At 38.8% G+C, this 23,917-nt stretch overlaps 1 protein-coding gene across 2 annotated transcripts in view; it reads right to left on the bottom strand.

Moving 5' to 3' along the window:
- The window catches only part of LOC146457237 (huntingtin-like), a 62,705-nt gene that overhangs the window by 20,275 nt on the left and 18,513 nt on the right, over window positions 1-23,917 (bottom strand). For both annotated transcript variants that reach the window (XM_085092287.1, XM_085092288.1), the window contains exons 17-40: window positions 23,728-23,828; window positions 23,137-23,213; window positions 21,989-22,113; window positions 20,753-21,013; window positions 20,080-20,252; window positions 19,479-19,539; window positions 18,305-18,652; window positions 17,720-17,827; window positions 17,560-17,637; window positions 16,311-16,558; window positions 13,465-13,543; window positions 12,408-12,572; window positions 11,105-11,160; window positions 10,262-10,425; window positions 7,009-7,145; window positions 6,438-6,551; window positions 5,933-6,052; window positions 5,183-5,344; window positions 4,238-4,394; window positions 3,430-3,633; window positions 2,801-2,904; window positions 1,731-1,834; window positions 1,272-1,356; window positions 436-612 (exon numbers count right to left, since the gene is read on the bottom strand). In XM_085092287.1, coding sequence (XP_084948413.1) covers window positions 436-612; window positions 1,272-1,356; window positions 1,731-1,834; window positions 2,801-2,904; window positions 3,430-3,633; window positions 4,238-4,394; window positions 5,183-5,344; window positions 5,933-6,052; window positions 6,438-6,551; window positions 7,009-7,145; window positions 10,262-10,425; window positions 11,105-11,160; window positions 12,408-12,572; window positions 13,465-13,543; window positions 16,311-16,558; window positions 17,560-17,637; window positions 17,720-17,827; window positions 18,305-18,652; window positions 19,479-19,539; window positions 20,080-20,252; window positions 20,753-21,013; window positions 21,989-22,113; window positions 23,137-23,213; window positions 23,728-23,828 — 3,408 coding nt within the window. The remainder of the gene's footprint in view (window positions 1-435; window positions 613-1,271; window positions 1,357-1,730; window positions 1,835-2,800; window positions 2,905-3,429; window positions 3,634-4,237; window positions 4,395-5,182; window positions 5,345-5,932; window positions 6,053-6,437; window positions 6,552-7,008; window positions 7,146-10,261; window positions 10,426-11,104; window positions 11,161-12,407; window positions 12,573-13,464; window positions 13,544-16,310; window positions 16,559-17,559; window positions 17,638-17,719; window positions 17,828-18,304; window positions 18,653-19,478; window positions 19,540-20,079; window positions 20,253-20,752; window positions 21,014-21,988; window positions 22,114-23,136; window positions 23,214-23,727; window positions 23,829-23,917) is intronic.

Genomic DNA, 23,917 nt, shown 5'->3' with positions numbered 1-23,917 from the left:
TTTAAGCATAGAGTAATTTGATCTCAAAACCCGCTATAGTGAGTGATTTCCTCTTTGCTTTCAAAATTAGAGAAAATTCATTGTTTCTGTGTCATAATCCACCGACCCCTTGGAGTTTAGGTATTTTTATGTTCATAGACAAAACTAATGTTGTAGAGATTAAAGATTCAAGACCAAGAGTGAAGAGCAATTTCATGTCAAAACCCAAATGGCGCGCGATTTCATTATTCTTTGAATTATAAACTATTAGTGAGAAAGGAAATTCAGGAGCAGAGCACAATGTGAGAAATTTCCTACGATCTCCTCTCCCTTCTTTTGCAAGCAGGCCAACGAATTTGAGAACAATTAGGAATGAAAATGGTCCTCGCTGTAGATCGCAAAGAAATGCCGAAACAACACAATCATTAATTATATAATCTAATAAGAAAAAATTACCTTCTTCTGTGCAGACGAGAACATCTCTAACTTCTTACGTATGACCGTCTCCGCCATTCGCACTACAGATTTATGGCAAGAATCTAAAAACGTTTCTCCCAGTATCCTCACAAGGTACAAGGCTTGGGACGGGTGTACTCCGTTCAAACAAACCAGTAAATCTTTCAAGAAGCTGGGCTGCAATATAAGAAGATAAACATTTGATTAATGACAACTCAGAAAGCGTTTGCCTAAGAGCAAATATTTTTGGTATTCCAAGCAAAAAGAGTACAAGCTAAACGATCGCGTCTTTTCAGTTTTACCCGGGAGTGGCAAGTGCGTGACCAAAAATATGCTTTTTGTTCCAATTAGGAAACTAAACAACTGCATGAACTCGATTGGAAAGACCACTGTCTTGGGTGTTTTTCTTGCCTGCAGCAGATCACAGTAAAGCAAATCAGGCAATACATAATGCATAATGACACTTGATTGATTGGCCATTGTCATTGGCCAGTGCGATTGGACATTGCGATTGGCCAGAGCGACCACTGAGGTGGTCAAACTGGCCAATCACAAAAACTAAGAAAGCACAATCAACAAATCAGGGCTTGAAAAAACTTAAATGAAACCGGCACCTAGCGCGGGAAATGTGTGCACAGAGCAAGTGACGATTGGTTTAAGTTTTGCTTTCTTGTTTGCCTATTTGTTTGTTTGTTTGTTTTCCTTTTTGTAACGGTTAGTGCAAGAAAATTTTAAGTGGAGCAAAACCAACCAACACAAATATTTTCGACGGTCAACTGAAAACCTTCCCGAAATGGAATTGACTCTTACAGTTTGTACTTGCAAAGCACATTTACCCGTGTCATGGCTTCGGGAAGAGATCTGCAGGAACCAAAAGAGTCAAGCAGAAGCTTGCTTCCTTCTGGAGTGCTGTACAAAATGCTGCAAGAAGTTTGTAAAACAACACATTAAGAGGAAACGTTTATTATCAACGATTTATTACGGTTGATGTCGTGCTAAAAATCGCCAAAATAAAAAAATCCTCACCAAAACTGCATGAAAAATCACCTTTGAAGATTAGCTTTGAAGATGGCCCTCAAGTTAAGTTACCCTAGCGGTGTGCTGATGCGCATTAAAAAACAGAGGCAATATGAAACAAAGTTTTCTTGTCCAATAAAGAGCCAACACGACAGCAGAGTCCAAAACTATTGCCCTAACGGCTGGCGTTTTTGATGAAAACTCATTTATCTGCCGAATAGCGAGAATCCGCTGCATAAAGTAATCTATTCTTTGAACAACCGGAGCCTGCTTTTTACCTGAGAAATCCTTGTACAGGAGGCTCCCGGTTCATTTGTACTAGGTCCTCTAAGGACATCCTCAGTAGGGTTCCCGCTTGAGAGAGGTCCAACATTCCTTGGTCCTGGTGTATCAAAGACAATCAAGCTGTGACGTTCTGAGCTACAAAGCTGTGCAGTCACATTAACTTGATGACAGTTTTTTTTTTTTTGTTTGTTTGTTCCGTACTTTGTCTCCACGTCTAAGAATAGGCCATTTTACAGTTCTGTGCTTATTGACCTGGCCTTGGATTGGAAGCGAGGCTGGGGTGACCTTGTACTGATATAAACCTGACTGCTTTTCATAATTATGTAAATGCAAACTACTTAGCACAAGAACAGCAAGAAAAGCAGTGAGGTCTGTATCAAAACAAGGTCACCCCAGCATCGCTTCCAATCCAAGGCCAGGTCACAGAGCACACAACTGTAAAATGGCTTTTTAAAAAAAATTATTACTTTCTTTCAATGCTTAAAGTAACTCCTCTTCATCAGCTATGTTTTTCATACCTGTTAGATACCAGTTGGTCTTAAAAACTTGAAAGAAGCTTCTCTAAGGTGAACTTGAATATGTTGCGTCACATCTGAATAGCGTCAATTTGTTTAGATCGTATTTATGTTGCAGTTAGCAGAGAAATCTGAGTTTTAAATCTCAGTTTTTGTAACTATATAACTGAGACGAGAGAAGATCTTTACGTGAAAAGGTGATTCCCAAATAACACGTCAATAAATGTCGGTCAGCCAAACAAAAATTGATAGAAGAAATAAAGGAAAAATGTTCCCTTCAAGATTTCGAACGCCGACCGCTTTTTCTGAGAGCTAAACCGCGTATGAAATGACTAAACTACACAATCAACGCCCAACCTCCTTTGGGAGTATACCACTAAACAAATCCGGCACATTTAGCATAAGTATGTAGTCAACGCAACATTTGTCCATATCATTTAACAACGGTTTCAATAAACTCCAATCACTGACATTTCTAGGATTGATTTCGTGGTTCGTGAGGACATTCATTCGCAAAATAGTACTGTTGTAACAAGTGACAGGCCTACCATGTGTTGGGTAATAAGAAGATCACAGTACATCAGGAGGACTCCAAATCGAGTCACCTCTTTGTTTAACGTTGGACCTTCGCGTTCAATATCACCACCAGATGCTACAAAGAACACAGTCAATGAATCATAAAGACCCTATGCAAAAATGGCTGACATTTTAATACTGTTTTGTTTGCATTCAAATTAGCCTTACTAACGTCGTTCTTGAGTTCAAAAATCAAAGGATACTTGACCTTGAACGAGGCTAATAGGGCTAATTTGAAAGCAGGCAAAAGAATATTAAAAAGGCCGCCATTTTTGCATAAGGCATGTATAGAGATTATATTTTAGCGATCTAAGATATATATTTTAACAGTCTTCAAGTGGTTCTTTTGTTCGAAACTATGAACGAAAATCTAAAATGTAGCCATTGAAATGAAAGCTATTCAGCAGCATTTTCCTGTGGTACCGTTAATTATGATGAAAAAGATGAGATCGCAAACTGAGACCATTCAAGTGCTTTTCAAATCCAAGACAGGTAATTTTTTAGTTTCATCGAAGTGGAGAAATTATACTAGTAAAATTCGAGTAACCTTTGTAAACGCTTGCCCTTTGGGTACCTTTCTAGACTACCCGTATTTTTTCACCTGTGCTCAAACGTGATCCGGTATCAATAAAGCCACACCAGAAATGTGCGTCCATGTACTTGATGTGTCGTAGCACCTGACACCACTGCAGTACAAGCACTGGGTGGGTGTCCACCAGGTGAGACACACACTCATTGGTGAGTTCCAGTGATTGGGAGATGATGGGAGAAGAACTTGCCAACTGTGACACTTTTTTGAAGTTTGCTACAAAGATAACACAAAGTAAAATATTAATAACAATTGTGGGTGAATTCAGTCTTTAGAAAGGCTTGCTCTTAGGATGTTTGTCAAATGAACCTAGTTTAATGGCCTGGGCTTCCACGAGTCTTCTGTAGCTCAGTGGTAGCGCATCCAGACTAGTGATCAGGGGCGGGTTGTTCAAAAGCCGATTAACGCTAATCTACGACAGGTTTTCTTCTCCCACTTTAAAAGTGATTTCAAAGCCTAACTTCAAGATAAAGGTAAAGAAAAGTCTAAGTCAAAACTGAGGGCCAAAACTTTTTGGGAGAATCTTTATTGATTAGTTATTAAACTCGAATCAAAGTTCCCGTTAATCCACGATTAGTTTAATCGGGCTTAGAACAACTTTTTACTTTTGATCAAGATATAAAGGTCTTCTTTAAATATATTTCATATTTGAAAGATTTAATAGAAAAATCGGCATCATGACTCGAAATAAATTCTCTGCGGTGTCTTCCATACAAAAACTAAAGTAAGCAACCATTGAAAAGTGACGAATCCAGTGTGGACGCCAAGGAGGGGTCGAATGCCCTCAAAACAATGAATGAATTCAAAGTGATTAACTGACCTGATTTTAGCAGATGTGTAAGGCATGACAACGTACAACCAAATAGTTTGAAGACAAAGATGTCTTGACTCGGTGACCTCTCTTCAGCACATAATGCCGTCACGTTTATGTGGCAGGCAGTCACCTCAACCAGATGAAACAAAAATTTCACAAACACCTGCAGATATAAGCACACACAAAAACATACTATCATATCAGTGGCCCTAAACGTTCGAATCGGGACCATTCCTCTCGATTTTTTGCACTTGATTTAACGTTTCCGCATTAAAACCTACGGAGGCACGTGCTACGCACCAGTGGAAGTTGATAAGGAAATCCTATGTGCTATTAGATTATGTGTAAAGAAAACACCACACAAGACATAGATGTGGATAGTATGGACTCGAGGTATACTTTTTTCGATCAGTTCAAACGTTTTGACATATTTCGACACTCGGTTTTGCGATGGATTGAAAGAGCCAGTAAAAAAATTAATAAAAATAACCGCGAGAAACAGTTATTAAGCTCCATTTCTTTGTCCAAAACTCATGACTCTCCCTTCAAGCCTTTCGGTATATTGTGACTATTTCGCTGGATCGGAAGTCATCAAGCAGAAACTTGTCAAAACTTTGCGTCCAGCCAGAAGTCTAGGGTGCTTACCATTTACATGGAAAACCCGGAAATTCCAGTTGGAAAATCGAATGGTAGGCATCATTCCATTTGGAGTGCTTCTGAAATTATGGGCTTCTGGTCAAAGTGATGCATTTTTATTACTCCTTTTGGGATTTACAGCTGATATTCATACATTTTGCATGTTATCGATCTTCTGTTAAGAAAAGCTAAATCATTTCGTATTTATGCTGAAAATTTCCACCCGGGTGGTTTGGGTAAATGGTAAGCACCCCTAGTTTTGCATCTGATGCTAACAGTTGTCATGCAACCGCTCCAACCAAGGGATAAACGTACCTCTATGGGTAACAAAGGAGTGCCAGGCTTATTGGCGCATCTGGGTCTGAATCCCGATTGGTCGATTCTGGAGAGAAGAATGTCCTCTGACACATGCGTCATGAGAATCTGCAGCACAACAAGTGTTGTGGCCAACCAGCGGGTAAATACATCCGACTGCGTCTAGAAGGTAGCACAAATATGTTGTTAAACTTCATTACACAAAATACACTCGATTGAACAAACGCTGCCAGGTAGCGATATGTCAATCAAATCAAATAACTAAATAGACTTCAGGGCCGGGTTGTTCGAAAGTCGATTAACGCTAATCCACGATCAAAAGTAAACCGAGGTTTTCATCTCGCTCATTAAAAACGATTTTAAAGGCTCATTTTAAGCTCATGGTAACGAAAACTCTAAGGCAAGACTTAAGGACAAAAATCTTTTGGACGAATCCTTATGGATTAGGAAAATTTCCTCGAATCAAAGTTCACGTGAACCCAGGATTAGCGTAATCGGCCTTTGAACAACTGGACCCAGATAGGGTAGCTAGAATTACACAAGAAATTTTCATCTACGCACTAAATTCCAGATCGAATTGGAGTTAGGAAATGTTGATTTTTGAGGAGAGGGGAAAGCCGGAGCACCGGGAGATAATCCTCTGGGAGCTAGGACAAGAACCAGCAACAATTTAAAGCCCACCCTAAATGACCTCCTTGAAAATATTACTGGGGAAGAGCCGGGGTAACCTAATTATTTTGTGACACTCACCTGATCCACACTGGAAAATAACACCCTCAAAAGTACATCCACTGGCCACAGTGAGCCCGGGGCAACAGCAGCCAGGAGAGTCTGTAACATCTCAACCCCATACTCTGATTCCACATGTACCTGCAAAATCACATCACACGGCACTTTGTTTAAAGACTAATTTCGCGTTTGCTTCACTAGCCAGTAAGCCACTGTGATTGGTTGCACTGAAAACTCGCGCTACTTTCTTAACCAATCAGAAGCAAAACCTAAACCAATCGTGCCTTGCTGGCAACGCGTTTTCTCGCGCTTTACGCTGGTTAAATGTATTTCCTTCCAATTCTGATTGGTTGATTGCGTTGTTTGCCTCTGTTGTGATTGGCCAGAGTAATAACTTTGGTTTTGGTTTTCCCACAGTCAATTGAAAACCGTTCTAAAATCATACTAACCACACTTCATCGTTAAATTTCTCAAGTTAGATGTGATAAAATTTGTTAACCACTTCTTTAATATTAGCAGACATCACCTTTTGATTGGCCAGAAGAGGCAGCACTAGCCCTATGATCTGTCCTGAGAGGTTCTTCCACTTGACTTCATCTCGCTGGTAGCAGTTGAGAACAGTAACTAACATCCCCAGCACCTAGCACAAGAAAAAATAAACACCTTGTTAACAGGTCTGGTTACGAGCTTACGAAACTGGCTGCTTGAATGGCTCACTGCATGACCGATCATTTGTGTGCAGAGACGAGAGACTGACTGACTGACTGACTGACCGACTGACCGACTGACCGACTGACCGACGAACCGACCGACTAACCGACTGATTGACTGACAAGGTGTTGATTTCTAAGGAAACTGCGGTGCTGCATCCGTGTGGAGTAGAAACTCTGAAATGTTTGGTACATCAACAGAGTTGATAACTGAAGGTAAATTGGTCAGCCTTAAGAGATTCGAGTGCTGACGTTTCGAACGTTAGCCCATCGTCAGAGCGAATCTGATTAAAGGGTTAACGTTCGAAACCAATTCACATTCAGTTATTAACTCTGTTGATAAACCCAACATTCGTGACTGACTGGCTGACTGATTGACTTTCATACCTCAGGATAATGAACAAGACGAAGCAGCATAGACACCACGACCTCTCTTTGCGTCTCCAAATCTTCCCCACCGTCACTCTTCCCAGCAGCGCGAAGAACAAATAAGTCATGAATTATTGGCTGTAAAGCAGGAATGGCTAAAGACAAAAAGAAATGCAAATTTAGATTAGCTAACTGAATGATGCAACAAAGGGTACGGGAAGAGTATACACGGCACAACATTGTAAAGGCGCTGTTACACTACGCAATTTTTCTTGCAACTTGGCTCGCAATTTTGTTGCGTCACAAGTTGCACAAATCGTTGCCTTCTGTAACTTGCTCTGAAATGCAATTTTTGTTGTTGTCGTAACAGGTCCGCGAAGTAGAAGTCGGTTCTACTTCACGCAACGGTGATTGCAACAAAAACATTACGAGACAGGTTTATTTCAGGGTATGTTACACTACCCTGAACGTTTCGTGCAACTTTTGTTGCAACAACGCAACGAAAATGCGAAACAAGTTGAAAGACAACTTGCCTAATGTAACACTGCCCTGAGGGAATCCATCATTGTCTGCCAAAACTGCGCAAATGCTTAAAAGAGCAATAGTAAGACAAGGAAAGATTTCAAACCTAATGTGTGATTTAAACTCTTTCCCTCTCGAACATGCCCAAGTTAAAGGTTGAACAAAAAACCAAATTTGCTTTCGCAAAAACGCAAAGAAAACAGGACAAAGTGAAAGTAATCTCCAAAGCTCACATTTCAACAGTTTGCCCAGAGATTTTGTCCGTGTTCTTAAAAGTTACAACTGCATGATATTTCTCAAGGCGTGACCCTGACGGGAAACATCGTAACGTTTGGGTCTGTGGACGAAATCATGTTAGGGACCGTTCATTTTATATGGGATGGGGGGCTACTGGGATTTGGCGGGGGGGGGGGGGGAAGGGGTAGGGAAACAAAAAATAAAAGACTTTTGAGGGGAGGCTGCCCAAAAAAATTGAAAAGGAAAAGGGTTCGGGAAAAATTCTGAGATAAAGAAGTGGACTGAAATTCTCACAATTGATGCGAAATTCTCCTGCTTTATTTAACAAAACTCTATTATTTGCTAAAACAGTTCCGAAGTAACAATACAACTCCTTAACAACGTTTATATCGAAAAACTAAGTGTAAATAACAGTGTTTTTAATTGATAAGATGTTGTCTTTCTCGTACAAATCATTGAAATATTTGACGGTCTCCTTCCTCCTTTTTTCCAGTATCTACATTTGGTGATCGAAACGTTCTAGCTTCCAGGGGTTGCAAAGTATGTATGTGGTACAAAGGGTATTAGTTGCCGTGGTTGCAAGGTATGTATACGTGGGAAAATAGTTGTACGAGAGGTGTTGGTTGCAGTGGTTGCAAACGATGCCAATTAAATATGTGCCTATTTACTAATACACAGAAGCTGGTTAAGGAGGTTGAAAGGGTTCCAAGCTGGGTTGCAAGATAAGTATGTTAACTTTTGGTGATAGAAAGGGTCTTGATTGCACCGGTTGAAAAGTATGTATGTGGGAAATTAGTTGTACAAAGGTTGTTGGTTGCAGTGCTTGCAAAAGCTGCCAATGAAATATGCGACTATTTAGTAATAAACAGATGTTTGGTGCGCGGTTGCAAGGGTTCCAAGATAAGTATGATAACTTTTGATGATAGAAAAGGTCTTGATTGCAGTGGTTGCAAAGTATGCATGTGGGAAATTAGTTGTACAAAGGTTCTTGGTTGCAGTGGTTGCAAAAGTTGCCAATGAAATATGTGATTATTTAGTAATAAACAGATGTTGGTTGCGAGGTTACAAGGCTTCCAAGGTAAGGTTGCAAGGCTTCCAAGATACGTATGTTAACTTTTGGTGATAGAAAGGGTCTTGGTTTTAGTGGTTGCAAAGTATGTATGAGGGAAATTAGTTATACAAAGGGTGTTGTTTGCAGTGGTTGCGAAAGTTGCGAACTAAATATGTGACTATTCAGTAATATACAGATCTTGGTGGCGGTGGTTGCAATAATTGCAAGGTAAGCTTCTTGACGTTTGGTGATAGAAAGAAGGTTGCAAGGCTTGCAAGATAAGTATGTTAACATTTGGCGATAGAAAGGGTCTTGATTGCAGTGGTTGCAAAGTATGTGTGTAGGAAATTAGTTCTACAGAGGTTCTTGGTTGCAGTGGTTGCAAAAGTTGCCAATGAAATATCTGACAATTTAGTAATAAATAGATGTTGGTTGCGAGGTTGCAAGGGTTCCGAGGTAAGGTTGCAAGGGTTACAAGATAAGTATGTTAACGTTTGGTGATAGAAAGGGTCTGATTGCAGTGGTTGCAAAGTATGTATGTAGGAAATTAGTTCTACAGAGGTTATTGGTTGCAAACTATGTATGAGCGAAATTAGTTACACAACGGGTGTTGGTTGCGGAGGTTGCAAGGGTTGCAAGACAAGTATGTTAACATTCGGTGATAGAAAGGGTCTTGGTTGCAGCGGTTGGAAAGTATGTATGTGGAGAATTTGTTGTAGAAATGGCGTTGGTTGCAGTGGTTGAAAGAGATGCCATTTAAACGTGCGACTATTTAGTAGTAAATAGCTGTTGGTTGCAGTGGTTGCAAGGGTTGCAAGGTGAGTATATTAACATTTGGTGATAGAGAGGGTCTTGGCCTTGGTGTCCGAGGTAGAAATTCTGATTACATTAAGTAATTCTCGATGGCTGGTACTTCAACGCCTACCAACAATAAGGGAGCGTCTGCAATAGTGAGGTGTACGAAAGGCAAGTGTTGATTGCAACCCAAGGTTTGGTGTTTCTATGGAGCTAAACAAACACCGCTATAACCTAATCAGAGCACGTCATTACTAAATCGTATTTCCTGATTTCAGTTTTAAACTCAGAACTCTTGCAAATGAAACTGGCATTTACTTATACAGGTATCTCAACAAATGCATGTTTGGTTTATCAACAGAGTTAATAGCTAAAGGTAACTAAAGGTAAATTGGCCACTGTAAAGAGATTCGAGTCATGACGTTTCGAGTGTTAACCTTTCGACAGAACGAATCAAGAAATTGTGGGTTGCTTGAATGTGTTTATATAGTGAGCAGCGGAGTGCCGATTTGGAAAATGAATTTTAGTTCTAAAGTTTTGCGGGTTTCCGTGTTACCATGATGAAGAGAGATGCCAGAGACTTCCATGTGTTTGTAAGAGTAGTTAGGCTGATTAAACATCTGAGGCATCAACATTAACGCCTAACGTTTGTAACTACATGTTTACCATGGGTTTGAGCTGGCTGCCCTCCTGCCATGATACCGTCACAAAGCTGGATAATCCTTGGCATTCCCACAATGGCTTTTGGCTCGTTAAACTTGGGCTGAAAACATTCGTATGACAGAAGGACAAGAAACTGAAAGACGTGTGGAAGGAACGTGTCACAAGATCTGTTTGAAAATAAATCAAATAAAAGACATTTGTTATTTCAACAATCAAATCATTGAGAAATCATCTTTGAAAAGGGCGAACTATAATTTAGCTACACGGCATAGAAATTAGACAAATCTATTTATTTTAAAATATGCTTTAGAGCCAATACTAAAACATAACATCATATTTCTTTCACATATACCACTCATTGACAAACTCAAATCCTAGCAGTATGTAGGACGTTTGTCACATGAACCTAGCTTAATGGCCTAGCTGCCACGAGTCTCCTGTATAATTTAAATGCAGATATTCTTTTGTTAAGTAAGAGATCAGGTGTCTAAACACTTTTTAAACTTGAGCTCAGTGGCAGAGCATCCGAAATCGGAAGGTCTTAGGTTCAACTCCTGTTGGGAGATCTGGGATTTTTTTTTCCGAGTATGTTTGTGTCATTGATAGAGAAACCACAACTATTAAGAAAGAAGACACTTACAGATCCAGTACGATAACCACAGTTACGTTTTCTACATCTGAGAAAACTGAAATTTACGTCCATGATCTTTGTAAGTTCTCACTCTGGTCAATGAGATATTGCCATTTCTCCTACAGCGATACCGTGGCTCAGTCATTGTCTTATTGACGTAAACAAAAAATGTGATCATTGAAACTGAAACTAGAAGAGAATTTAAGCCTGCTTACTTTATCTGGCCAGCATCAATGTATTCAAACTGCTTCTGGACATAGCTGATGAATAACTGTAAAACAAAATGGATTAATGGTAACACACATATATCACCTGTTTCTATTCATATTTGGTAATTCTCGCAACAGGTTCTTCTTTTTCCGCCCATATTTCAAAATTCTACCAATAGCTTCAACTATTTCTGTCCATATTTTGTAATTCTAGCAAAAGGTTTAACTGTTTCTGTCCATATTTTAAACTTTAAATAAAATAGAATCAACAGCTTCGTCCAAGTCATATTTTCAACTTTGGTGTAAGCCAGGTAACGAAAATCTTTGGGCACTGGTGGAAAGAATGACTAAAAAAATATTAAAACCACTAAATTCAAGAGCCTTATCTTATAAAATAACGAAGATGTAATTCGTAAATTTAGGAAAAGTTTGCACGAAGACTTGCAAACTTCCAAATGTCTGAAAAATTCTCAGACTTTAAAGGGGCAGTGTCACCTATTTTAGCGTTGTTTTGAATGGCCAAAAACCGTACCTTAATTGACAGATCGTTAAAATAATGGCTCAGTTTTGTTTTCAATAACCCTACTGGTGCACAGAAATTAGTATTAGTTATCCCTGGCTGCGGATGGCAAGGATGGAAATGGATTACAACTTGAAAAAAAAATGGCCAAATTTTTCAAGTTCTTCCTGTGTATTTTAGAGAAGTCGCTAAAAACTAATTACAGTTAGTTCTTCCTTGGAGAAATCCCTTAATATTTTCTTCCCGACGTTCCAACAGAGCAATTTCGTGTTAGCAAAAAGGATTTTCGTCAAATACTTCAGCCCTTTTGACCAACATACAGCAAAATCGCTGTGACAGTGCCGCTTTAAGGTGTTCTTTCTTGCAGTGTCACTGGATTTTCGTTCTTATCCTACATCAGGAGAATAGATTCAACTTCTTCACATCTTATTTTCAATTCAGGCAGTGGGTTCAACAGTTTCTATCCACATTTTCAAATTCTAGCAATAGGTTCAAAATAATGGGGCTGTAAATTGACTTTCATTTCCTGTGGTTTTGCACGTTGCAAATATTCTGTTCAATCTGTTCCCATTTTCAAATCCAACGCCACGCTTTGTAAATAGCCAACTGGTTTGCCTCCCACCAGTTGGGATTTTGAACAAATGTTATGTTCAGTTTGTATATTTATTTCACTGATTTACAGTGTCCCCAATTAGCACTACAATGCTAAATACTTCGACACTTAAAACAAAGTCATTTATTCGCTTTAAATTGATTGGTTTTCTTTTTTGTTAAGAATTGTCACCTCACCTGATCTGCATCCAGTAGTGAGTAGTTCACCCTGAGCTTTATCAGCTGAGACAGCAGACTGAGCACCTGCTGCTGTAAAATGCTGCTGCTTGACAAGGTGTACTCCTTTAACGCACGGATCACCAATGGTTCAAACCAGCGGATGAACGAATGAATGGGAGATTGCTAAGGAAAGGAACAAAATGACAGAAAAAGGTGATAGATGTTAAAAGCCTTGTACCGTGAAAACTGTATTGCATTGGTACCATACGTGAATTAGCTGTATTCCTTTGCCAAAAGTGATTTCTTGACTGGGGTTAAACAGATTACTTCATGAAAAACCACTAGGATTCTCTTAGGGTGCCTTCCATTTGTCAGAACTGCCGAATCAGACTGATCGATTCGTAAATGGACAGTACCAGTTTGAAGGACTGATTCTTCGAATTCAGTCTTTAAAAACGCAAATTGTGAGAGTAGCAAGTGACATTTTGAAGCAATTCAAAAAGTACCATATACACTGTCGTTCAAATTGGTGCATTCCGTTTGCGAAATTATTGAACTGACAAATGAAAAGCGCCCTAAATACTGAGCAACACGGAGGCTTGTGATGAACTCGGGGATTTATAAGTTAACCCTATGTCTTCTGAGACCGGGGCAGAATAGTACGTCCAAAGATGTTTCCTTTGAGATCCACCACGCGAAACGGTGACATCGTATGACGCAGTTATTAGGTTATAATTGCCAAATGGTGGCCATCTTGGATTACGAAATTCCCCAAAACTTTAATAAACAAAAAGCGCCAAAGTCTAGATCGGGTTACATTTGTTAGATACATCCTTTACACTGCTAAGATATGGAATGTAAGTCTCCATAATAAGGGAAAGCGTTTGTAACATGGTTAATAAATTGTATTCAGTCTGTGTCCACCATGAAGATAAAATATTGAGGCCAATTTTCCCTTCTTATGGAGAATGGCCATAAGAACAATAATTCAGAAATTCATTTCTTTTGTTTCTGGGACTGAAGTACAGAAGGAGCACTTAATTATATATGACTGGTAAACACTTCGAACTCCTACCTTGTCCAGTTTCATGGCTGGTCGAGCAGTAGTTACTGTAGCTTTCTTCCTCAGCTTTTTTATAAATACTCCAATGCCACTAAGAAAAGTATAACAAACCAACAAAGATGAAAAGAGTCAAAATGTATTGAATTGGATACACAGGATTGAGGGAGGTCAACAAAGTAGTTACAATTTTGCAGATCTAAGGGACCGTTCATTTTTTATGAGCATGGGGGGGCTGGTGGGATTTGGGGGGGGGCCACGAGAAAAAAAATGGCACTAAAGGGGGGGGCCACGAGAAAAAAAATGGCACTAAAGGGGGGGGCTACCAAAAAAAATTGAGTGAAAGAGAGGGGGGGGGGGGGTCACCAGCAATACTTGGCTAGTAGGGGAAATTGAAAGTGGCTCAACACAGAAACAGATGAAGAAATTGAATATTATTTCAATTTCCTAACCACTTTTAATTTGTTTTACATACCGAGGTCGAAATCTGCATTTCATATTAACAACAACTGAGGAAATGAAGCATATCTGTTGGAAAAGCAATAATGAATATAAACTGACGTAGACACCTATGTTTGTACAAGTTCAAATCAATATAAAAACGTAACAGTCTCACTATTGAATCATCCGTGGGGGAGTAGTTTTCTATTAAGTGGTTGTACTCAGAACTATATCAATAGATTGTTTAATGTTCTGTTTAATAGTACTCACTTTTATAAAGACTGTTGATTGGTAAATTATTTGAACCCAGGAGTATCAGTAGACTCAGTAGTATGCCTAGTGTGAACATCCAGATTAGTTTTTAATAATAGAACTGTTGTTGGTGACTTCAGTTGACGGTAAATCTGAGCCGTAGGCCATCTTCAGAAAAGCTTTTAACTGTCATTTTTAATAGCAGTACTTTAATACCCAGGCGCGTAGGAGGGGGGTTCGAGGGGTTTGAACGAACCCCCTTTGAAGCCGGAAGAAATAGCACAATGAGGAGGTTGAACAACTACATGAGGTGTACCATGCGAGAGAGTAGAATGTCCGCCCTGGTTCTAAATGCATATCAAATATGATATGCCTGTCAATCTTGACGAGATAGTCAATTTGTTCGAAGGCCTACACCCGAGAATGATGCAGTTTACCAGCTTGGTGTATGACTATCAGCAGATCGAGTAGCTATCAGAACTTGGCAGGGTGCGGAATGTACATTGAACTTTCTTGTTTAAGTTGAAACAATTATGCAACAGAAATGATGTATATAGCTTAAAAAGCTGCTGTAAAACAAATTTGTGATTCGCCTAAAATGGGTCTAAAAATGCAGGAAATGAGGTTTCTGGGAACCTAGATTTTCCAAAAATTTCCGGGGGAGCATGCCCCCGGACCCCCCTAGTAAGAGCGCCTCCAGCGCTCAGCAAGATTTGGGGCTCAACGAACACCCCTATCTAACCCTTACCTACGCGCCTGATATCTGTGTGTCCGCTGTTTTTTTCTGTTGAATATGACTCGTAATCGTTGATTGGTATGCTTCGATCCGTATTTTGTTAGTCAGATCTGTACGTGTATTAATTGTTTCTACTCGAAGGGGAGTTATTTCACGTTAACCATTTGCTTGATTAATTTTTCTAGTTCATTTGAGAATCTAAATGGAAATTTAGGGTTTGCCGTTGTCGTAAACGTGTTGCTATCTATAAAACGTTTTTTTAAACAAGAGAAATCTTTACCTAAGCAGAGAACGGTAACTTTTTAATAGTACTGTAAAGAAATCACAGTAACAATTACGTTTATCTTTGATATAAACAGTACATAAGCGTTTTGTTAAAGTTAGGAGTATGATTTGTTTCTGGTTGGGCGGGAGGGGGGGGGGGGGGGGTCATCAGAAAAAAATTGTTTCTGCTGGGGGGGGCCATGTGGAAAAAAATTGCATGCTAGGGGGGGGTCATACAGTTTCGTAGTGGTAAATAACCAAATCCCACCAGCCCCCCCATGCTCATAAAAAATGAACGGTCCCTAAATACATTTAACCACCAAAGAGTCTTTTGTAGACTGACTCTTCGGTGGTTGGATGGTTGCATCTCTGATATGCCTTAAGGTGACTGCATGATGTAGTTATGAGTCAAATGGGCCTGTTTTGATTAACTATGTGACTGCGTGATGCAGTTCTAGTCAAAGACCCACATTTCACCCTTGCTCACCATGGAGTCTCCAGTAGCTCAGTGGTTAGAGCATCCGACTAGATCACGGAGGGTCATGAGTTCAAATCCCATCTGGAGCTCGGATTATTTTCCAAGTTTCCAAATGATACAAAAACTTATCATGTTGTTATAAATACATTTCAAAATACAATTATCCGCCTCTTCTTAGAACTGCTGACTAAGATCTCTCTCAAAACTCTGCAAGTTCACAAATGTAAAATATCTTACACAGAAGCATATGTCAAATTTAAGTATCGGATTGACAAAAGCGTTGATAGGAGTACATTTGCACTGCTGGATAGCGACTTATCCAGTGGACAAAGTTATCCGCTCTTTGAACAACTGGGGCCTGTTATATAAGAACCTTGCAATAAATATAATTAAATTAATCACAAACGTCTTTGACAATAAAAAATGTACAATCTAATAGAATCATGTCACTCAGAATGACCTTGTGTTAAGAAAATATACATACATAAAACATTTATTTACATTCTTAGGCTATGGCTAACAATAAAAGATTTTTTAAGGCGCTCCGTTTTGCACACTGGCAAGTTGAACTTCCTATTGTGTAGAACACATGACTCAAACTTGATTACAGCTCTGATGAGCCGACAGCAGCACATAAAAATGACAGGTATGATCAAAACAACAAGAAATTCGAAATGTTCTACAACACACCCCAAAGCTTCCACTTCCTTTGCTTTCTCTCTTCCCTCTTCCTTGGGTTTCAACTTGTCAAGAGTCTGTGTAATAAGAGCTACTGGATGTACAAAGCAGGAGTGAAAAAGCTGTTCATCCACAGCCTGCAAGTGATCAGTTGGTACTGGGACTGTAACATGACTTTCAGCCAAACATGGAGGGACCAGTGGAGTCTGAATCAATTCTGGTTGGCTGAGAGCATTGATGCCAAACATAGCACGCAGAAGCTGTAAAAATACAGTGAAAATATATAATTATACTTAACAATTGAGTCAACATAATAGTTGAAGGGATTCCCGCAAAAGGGGCGTATATCACTTTTTAAGTGATTTTTTTTTCCGCTGTTTTTTTTTTTTTTTTTTTGTCTTCGTTTTCGAGAAAAACGGGGCCAAAAAAACGAGTCGGCTAAACAAAATAGAGCAAACAACTAGCTGAACGACATTCTTCGTGTCAAAATAAGTCCGTATGTAAAGAATTAGTGAGATCCTGCGAAAAAAAAATTCACCAAAAAAGCAATATACTATACACCCCTTTTGCGGGAATCCTTCAGTTATTCATTACCTTTATGCATTTCAGATCCTCTTCCCAGGTGTGAATTTCGCAAAACATTTTGGGCTCGAAACGCTGTTGTACATACACAAAGTTTATTTCTTAGTTCTGGTCAGAAATTTGAATTTTTTACAAATTTGAAAGCTAAAACCTTTCACCAGTCTATAGAAAACGAATTTCAAAATATTGCCTTGGTCCAAAAAGTCTTCAGGAATTTTGAGAGACAGACCCCAGCTTAAGTTTCTGACCAAAGAATATACGGCCTTTTCAAAATTCTTCATAATAAAATTAAAGGCAACATAAAAGAAGACGTAGACAGCAAGGGCCGGGTTCCTCTCCCTCATTTGGAGGATTGAAGGAAAATTAATTGTAAAACAATGCCGGACTGAATAGTCCACTGTAGGCTCCAAACTGCCAGCTGTTGGAACATTTTAAGAGAGTTGAATGTATCAATTTCCTTGACCGGACACAACAGATCCTAGCAGTGTGTTGAACCTCAGAACTGAACTCAGTTTAATGGCCTTACTTGCCATGACACTTGGATTATAATCCAGTTAAAAAAAAAACACTTGATATCAGAAGATCAGGGGTTTAGTGTCTACGAGGCAACCAGAATTTTTACTAATTACAATGGAAGAAGAAAACTATATTATGTATAAAACAAGATTACACAATGTACCTGCTGGACACATAAGAATGTCTTTGTGGCCTCCAATTTCACACAAACTTGTAGGTAGCCTAGGATTTCTTCAACATGCTACAAGAAGAAAGGTAATTTCTTCACAGTTAAAATCCAACATGTGCTATAAATTCATCAGACATAGTAACAAGGAACATACCTTTCCAATGTCTGCAAATGCAGTCACTTCAAGAAGAAGACATAAAGCCTCAAGTGCTGCCGTAAGGAACTGGCAAAACTTGTCCTGACTTGGATCTATCAGAGTCACCTAAGTATAAACATGCAAGATGCAACAAAATTATGACCCAAATTCTGGCCAATGGGGGAAGGACGATTGCGTTTGTCATAATTATACCTGGATAATAGCATGAAGCTTTGAGCAACGAAAATTAATGGGGCACCAAAGATCATGGGTTTGTCTTAGCCTCCAACACAGAAGCCCTTTAGGCCCATAACGCATTCCTCCCCCACAGATGAGTGACTAGCCCCAAAAAAATCTGCGTAAGGGACTGGGGTTTGTCTCTCAACTGAGTGTTTTTTTGTGAGTAAAGGTGGCAAATGTGAAGAACCTCAGTTTTTTTGCAAGGCCAAGCGAGCCTCAGGTTCACACAAAAACTACTTGTGTCAATGTCTCATAAATAGTTACGTTGATGATTTGCCACCTTGACAAAGACTGAGTACAGTTTACTGATTACAAACTACCTTGTACCAAGGTTTACGTTCAGCATCTTTGTACCTACATTACCTGATTGTTAGCATAAGCCCCTTTGATGATCTCATACAATTTCATGTAGTGCGGCAAATGATAAAATGTACCAATGCTGCTCTTGGGTGGAGGGCCCTGGGTGCTCTGGTCAGAATCTGACGACTGTCCAACACCTCCTTGGGTTTTGGAAGGTGAAACAGGTCTTTCTGTACTAGCTTGATGTAGATCTGCTTCAGAGAGAGCCCGCTTATTCTTGGACAACAATCTCTTGGGCACAGCTGCAGCAGGACTAGAGCCTATGGATGCTGAGGGAGGAGTCTGGGGAGCAGCCACACCTGGAATAGCAGCTGACTGCTGTTTGTCTTTATTCTGACCAGGAAATGAAAGCTGAAATGGAATAAAAGTGATTCCATTACTGCGCCTTTCAATAACATATGGACTCTGAACTTCAACCCAGCTAACGATTTGCGTGTTTTACTGCCGTCAATCATAATTACGGCGATAAGCAACTGACCAGAAAAATACAGAAACCGACAAAGTGGATCAAAATCCGCCAATCACAGCATCCGAACATGACCTTTTGACCCTGTTGAGCCAAACGTTTTGTTTTCTAAGAGGTCCGCTGCAGTGATTGACGGCAGTGAAAAGCGTAACGGTTGATTGAATTTTGAACTTCAGAGTCCGCATGTTATTGAAAGGCGCAGTAAATAACAACATACCATTTTGAAAGTTGCGCTTTGCAGTCACACAAAACATCTTAATTTCTTTCATTCAACTCCTGCTAATTGCAAGGGCCCTTTACTGAATCAAGAAACATGATTCTTCCCTCGTAGTCTTTAGAATTCAGGTCTCACAAGCTAGTCCTTCTTTGATCTTCCTCATTTTGCTGTTTCATAAGGTTGTTTATCAGCTGAGATTGCCAGGCTATCTGAAGTCTATAGATGAAACTGGTATTCCAATTAAAATTAGTCACTCTTTCTACAAACAAACAATATCCAAGCCTCGGATGGGTGATTCCCAGTGGCCATACATTAAAACAGGGGAAGGTGGGGGGTGGCCTCAGGGTGCAAATATTTGACAATCTTATGGTATTCAAATGCAAGTCCTATTTTCTGGCGGCTATTCTTTGAGCCAAAAGTGTGGAGGGAAGGACAAACCAAACCACTACATCCACAACAAAACCCTCCATTTGTAGGAGTCTGTAGAACTGTACCTTGAAGGAATGAGCACCAGGGACTACATTATCAACAACATGAGCAAAAATGTTCAGCAATCTACAAATAAAAGAAAAATTTAATTTATAGACTTCATAAAGGGCAACTTCTAACTGAAAACAACAAGTAAGTTTACAAACAGGTGTAATAATTATACAGCTTAAAACTTGATATTTCTCCAGGGATAGAAATCAATAATATTATTGTCATCAGATTACTGTAGCACAAAATAATATTTCAGCATCACACATCACATGAATGTTAACCCCCAGGAGAGCAGGAAGGGGAGGCAGAGACACTTGTAGGGCATTTGATCTATTTTACCATACCACCCTACGGCATTTTGACTGTCAAATAAACTTTTATCACCAGGATGAACATATCATGGCATACTTAAACAGGAACTAAATCATCATGATTTGACACAATTTTTGGCCCCAGCAAGGGCCGATATTGATCAAAACTCTGTGCAAAAGTCAACTGTCCCACAACTGCCCTTTGTCCATTTTACATGTAACTTAACAAGTGCATTACTCTTGTTTATTTTAACAAAATGATTTCCGGGTTAGTATAATGCTCACACACTTCCGTCAAACTTACCTTACTAAATGGTAAACCAGTTTTTCGGCTTGAGGAGCTAACGCACTATCAGTGAACACACTCCAGTTCTCAGCAGAACTGATGGGCTCATCATGAGGGCCTTGCTCAGAGTGCAACTTAAGGGACACATGGACACCACTACAGCCTGCTCCAAACAAGATGCTGCTTGCAATCTGTGAAAATACAGAAAGGTTCACGGTAATAATTATATCACAGGAAAATCACTTCTACCTCTGTAGGTAGCTTACAACGATTTATGACATGAAAAATGTACTTCTGAGAATGATAAGGGGTTTCGTTTCTAAAAAAACTGTGGTGCTGCATCGGTGGGCAGTAGAAACAAATGTTTGGTTTATCAACAGAGTTGATAAACCAAACATTAGCTTCCGACAATGATAGTCAACTTGAAGCATTATAAAAGAATGTACTCAAAGATTGGAGGATAATGAGAAGAGATGGCTGCCTATGCAGGAACAGTCTCAGAATTTTGGGTTGAAATGATAAAAATTAGTGTGACAGAAGTTAACTCTCTACTTAATTTTCAATTAACATTCAAAGAAAATCTATGGTGTTTCTTAAATCAAAGCAAATACTTAACAATTCACATCAGTTTCAGGGAGCATTTCAATTTCCTCCATATGATATAACTTTAACTCAATCTATAGCAACTTACTCGCAGCAACTGTTGGTGTGCAAAAAGATCATAAGCCAGCCATGAGGATACCATACTGCCCACTGCAACTGACAAAGGACCTCCTCCCCCTGTGCATGCAGCACTGGGACTAGAAGGTCTGGAGGGTGCACTAAATGGTCCTATGGGATGGGTGGGTAAGGGACTCCTGCACGAAAGTGATACACTGCAACACCAAGCTTCAGGATAGCTTGCAATAGGGTATGTTTCTGTCAACAATGACAGAACATGAACGCATCCAAGCTGTTGAAAGAAAAGTCCCTTTTAACTACCACCATGATACCATTTTATTATTATTATTATAATTATAATTATTATTATTATTTAATTTTTTAATTTAATTTTTTAAAAACTTCATGACATTTGTTTTTTTTTTCTTTTTCTTTACAAAAACATTGCTTGAAAATATTATCTTTTTAATCGAAATGAATTGTGAATAGGTTTTTTAATAGCTCTTTTTTATATACTTTTAACTTGTAAATAGCAATTTGTGTGGAATATTTTAATAAAGAATTATTGTTATTATTATTATTATTATTATTATTATTATTATTATTATTATTATTATTATTATTATTATTATTATTATTATTAAAGCAACCGAACAACCTGACTAATGATCAGATGGCACCTAGTTGCTAATATAATAAGAAAAAGAATTTTTCTGCACAATTTTGGTTGAAGGAATCAATGCCCAACATGCTACAAATTTTGTCCCCGTCATATCTTTTTAGCCAAACAGTTGAAAATATCCTTTTTTTCTTGACCACAATTAAGAAACTAGGTATGGCCAGCTCCTTAAACTCGAGGCGAAAGTCAGCATCCAACTGTATGTAACAGTTGGCTGTTGGCTGTAAGCTGTTGTAAATGCTGTTACTCTTACGGATTTTTTTGTTCTTGTTGCTGTTGTTGTTAACGTTCATTTTTGGTGTTGCTTTTATTTTATGAATCCTAATTTTGTAACATAATTCTTTAGTTTGGGTACAAATAAAGTTGTTGTTGTTGTTGTTGGGTTTACTGTTGTCGATACCGTTGTCCTTATTAGTAAATTCTGTTCCCGTTGTTCTTGTTGATTTTGTTAATCTCCCCGCCTTCTTCATCTTGTTTGTTGTTACAAGTTAGTGTTTTCTGTTGTTGTTACTATTGCTATCATTCTTGTTGTTGTTGTTGTTGTGGCTGTTGTGGCGTAAGGTAATTAAGCCACCTAAATAGCCATACCATAGACATCCTTGATGTAGCATGGTTCAGCCTGGCCGTGACGAGTGACACAACTCGTGAAAGGTTAGCATTAATAACTGACTGGTTATAGTCCTTACACTGAGATTCTTGAATCCTAAGAGTACCTACAATGTAAAGAACAAGAACAAAAGTGGGTTTTGCATGCTTAACTATATAACACAATAGGAATACTGTACAATTCAGTGATGGTATACAGTTGATCAACAAAAGTGTCTGCCAGACAATATTGAAATTTGCTGGTCATGCACTATGAAAGTTCAATCAACCAGCCAATAAGTTGCCTCTTACTACCTATGGAAACCCAACCTGATTTATGTTAACATATGGAAGTTTCTAAGGAAACTGTGGTGCTGCATCAGTGGGGAGTAGAAACGACTGTTTGGTTTTATCAACAGAGTTGATAGCTAAAGGTAAATTGGCCACCGGAAAGAGATTCGAGTGCTGACGTTTTGAGCATTAGCCCTTTGTGAGAGAAGAGTTGCTCCGATGAATCGCTAATGCTTGAAACGTCAGCTCTTGAATCTCTTTACAGTGGCCAATTTATGTTTAGTTATCAACTCTGTTGATAAACCAAACATAATGTTAAAATGTTCAGTATATAAACTGGAAAAATGAAGAATGAGCTTCCATGACTTGCGGAAGACCATGACAACTACATGTAGAGGAAGAACACTGTGAGCTCTTCATCATCATCGTCATCATTTATTTGCCTTAGTAAAAGAAGAAAACATTAAAATTAAAAGTCAAGGTAATGGCGATGTCGATGAGACCTAAAGAAACCACCAGGCTTATAAGAGAGGCCACCTTGGCTGTCTTCACTTGAGGCAACTCACAATGACAATGATGACAATATATTACATTCTTATTTTACAGAAGCAACAAAGAAGCAAGTCTCAGCAGTTAATCCTCTGTTTTGTTCATGATAGATAAGATAGCGTAGAGTGATTAGAAAGCAATATGACCAGTGTCACTACGTTGGTATGAAACTAAAATAGGGTTTATTCTAGAGGGCCCGGTGACTCCCCTTTGCGTGTCATTGACAATATAAAATACTAAATAAATTACTCTACTTTACTTCACTTTAATTACTTAATTTTGAGAATTAAGGCTATTACTAAAACACTTACTGAGTTGACTCTGGGCAGCTGAGATGATTACAGATTGAGCATCATTGTTTAATGAGTAGAAGAGTTGTGGAACCAGCCTACAGAAGAATTAAAAGATGGGGAGCTTGTCTAGTAAATACTTACAAAATATAAATGAAAATGACTATAAAATCAGGAATATGAAATTAAAGGAAATATCACCAAATGGGAAATGGAAATTCAGTGGGAAATGCAATGGGAAAGAAGATCAGAACTGGTTCAAATGGTGATGAGTACGGAGACTGGAAATATTAATGGTACTAAAGTCAACCGTATGTACCTGTATATGTCTGCAACTTCCAACTTGTTGTTGTGGTACATGTTGCACAAAAGGATGCCTAGTGTAACATGCCCTAAAACGAACGTGTCTTGCCAATTTGGTTGGCACAGTCATTGCAAAAAGTAACAGTCAGTTCTACTTCAAGCAATACATGCGCTAACTGCAACTAACAATTATGTATGTTATGTTGTTGTTCTTTCTAGCTTCCACTATCATTAATCCTAACACCTCCTTTTCAAGACTGAATCTATCAACAGTTCTGTGTCCTTAAATCCTTTTCCATAGTATTATACCTAGTAAAACACTTGGCAGCTGCCTGCCTCACTCGAATGTCATCATCTTCCAGTAGATGAAGCACAACTTTGTCAAGTAGATCTTCTTGCAAATTAGTTTTCTACAAGAAAAGAAAAAATCAATGCATAAGAGAAGAATTTTTTTAAAAAAATTGTCTTTTGCACATTTAGCATTCCAAAAAATAATATT

The sequence above is a fragment of the Pavona decussata genome, unplaced genomic scaffold (assembly GCF_977016875.1).
Source record: "Pavona decussata unplaced genomic scaffold, jaPavDecu1.1 SCAFFOLD_245, whole genome shotgun sequence".
In the NCBI taxonomy this organism is placed as follows: domain Eukaryota; kingdom Metazoa; phylum Cnidaria; class Anthozoa; order Scleractinia; family Agariciidae; genus Pavona; species Pavona decussata.
Note: the sequence above shows the minus strand (reverse complement) of the source record. Positions and strands in the feature narration are given on the sequence as shown.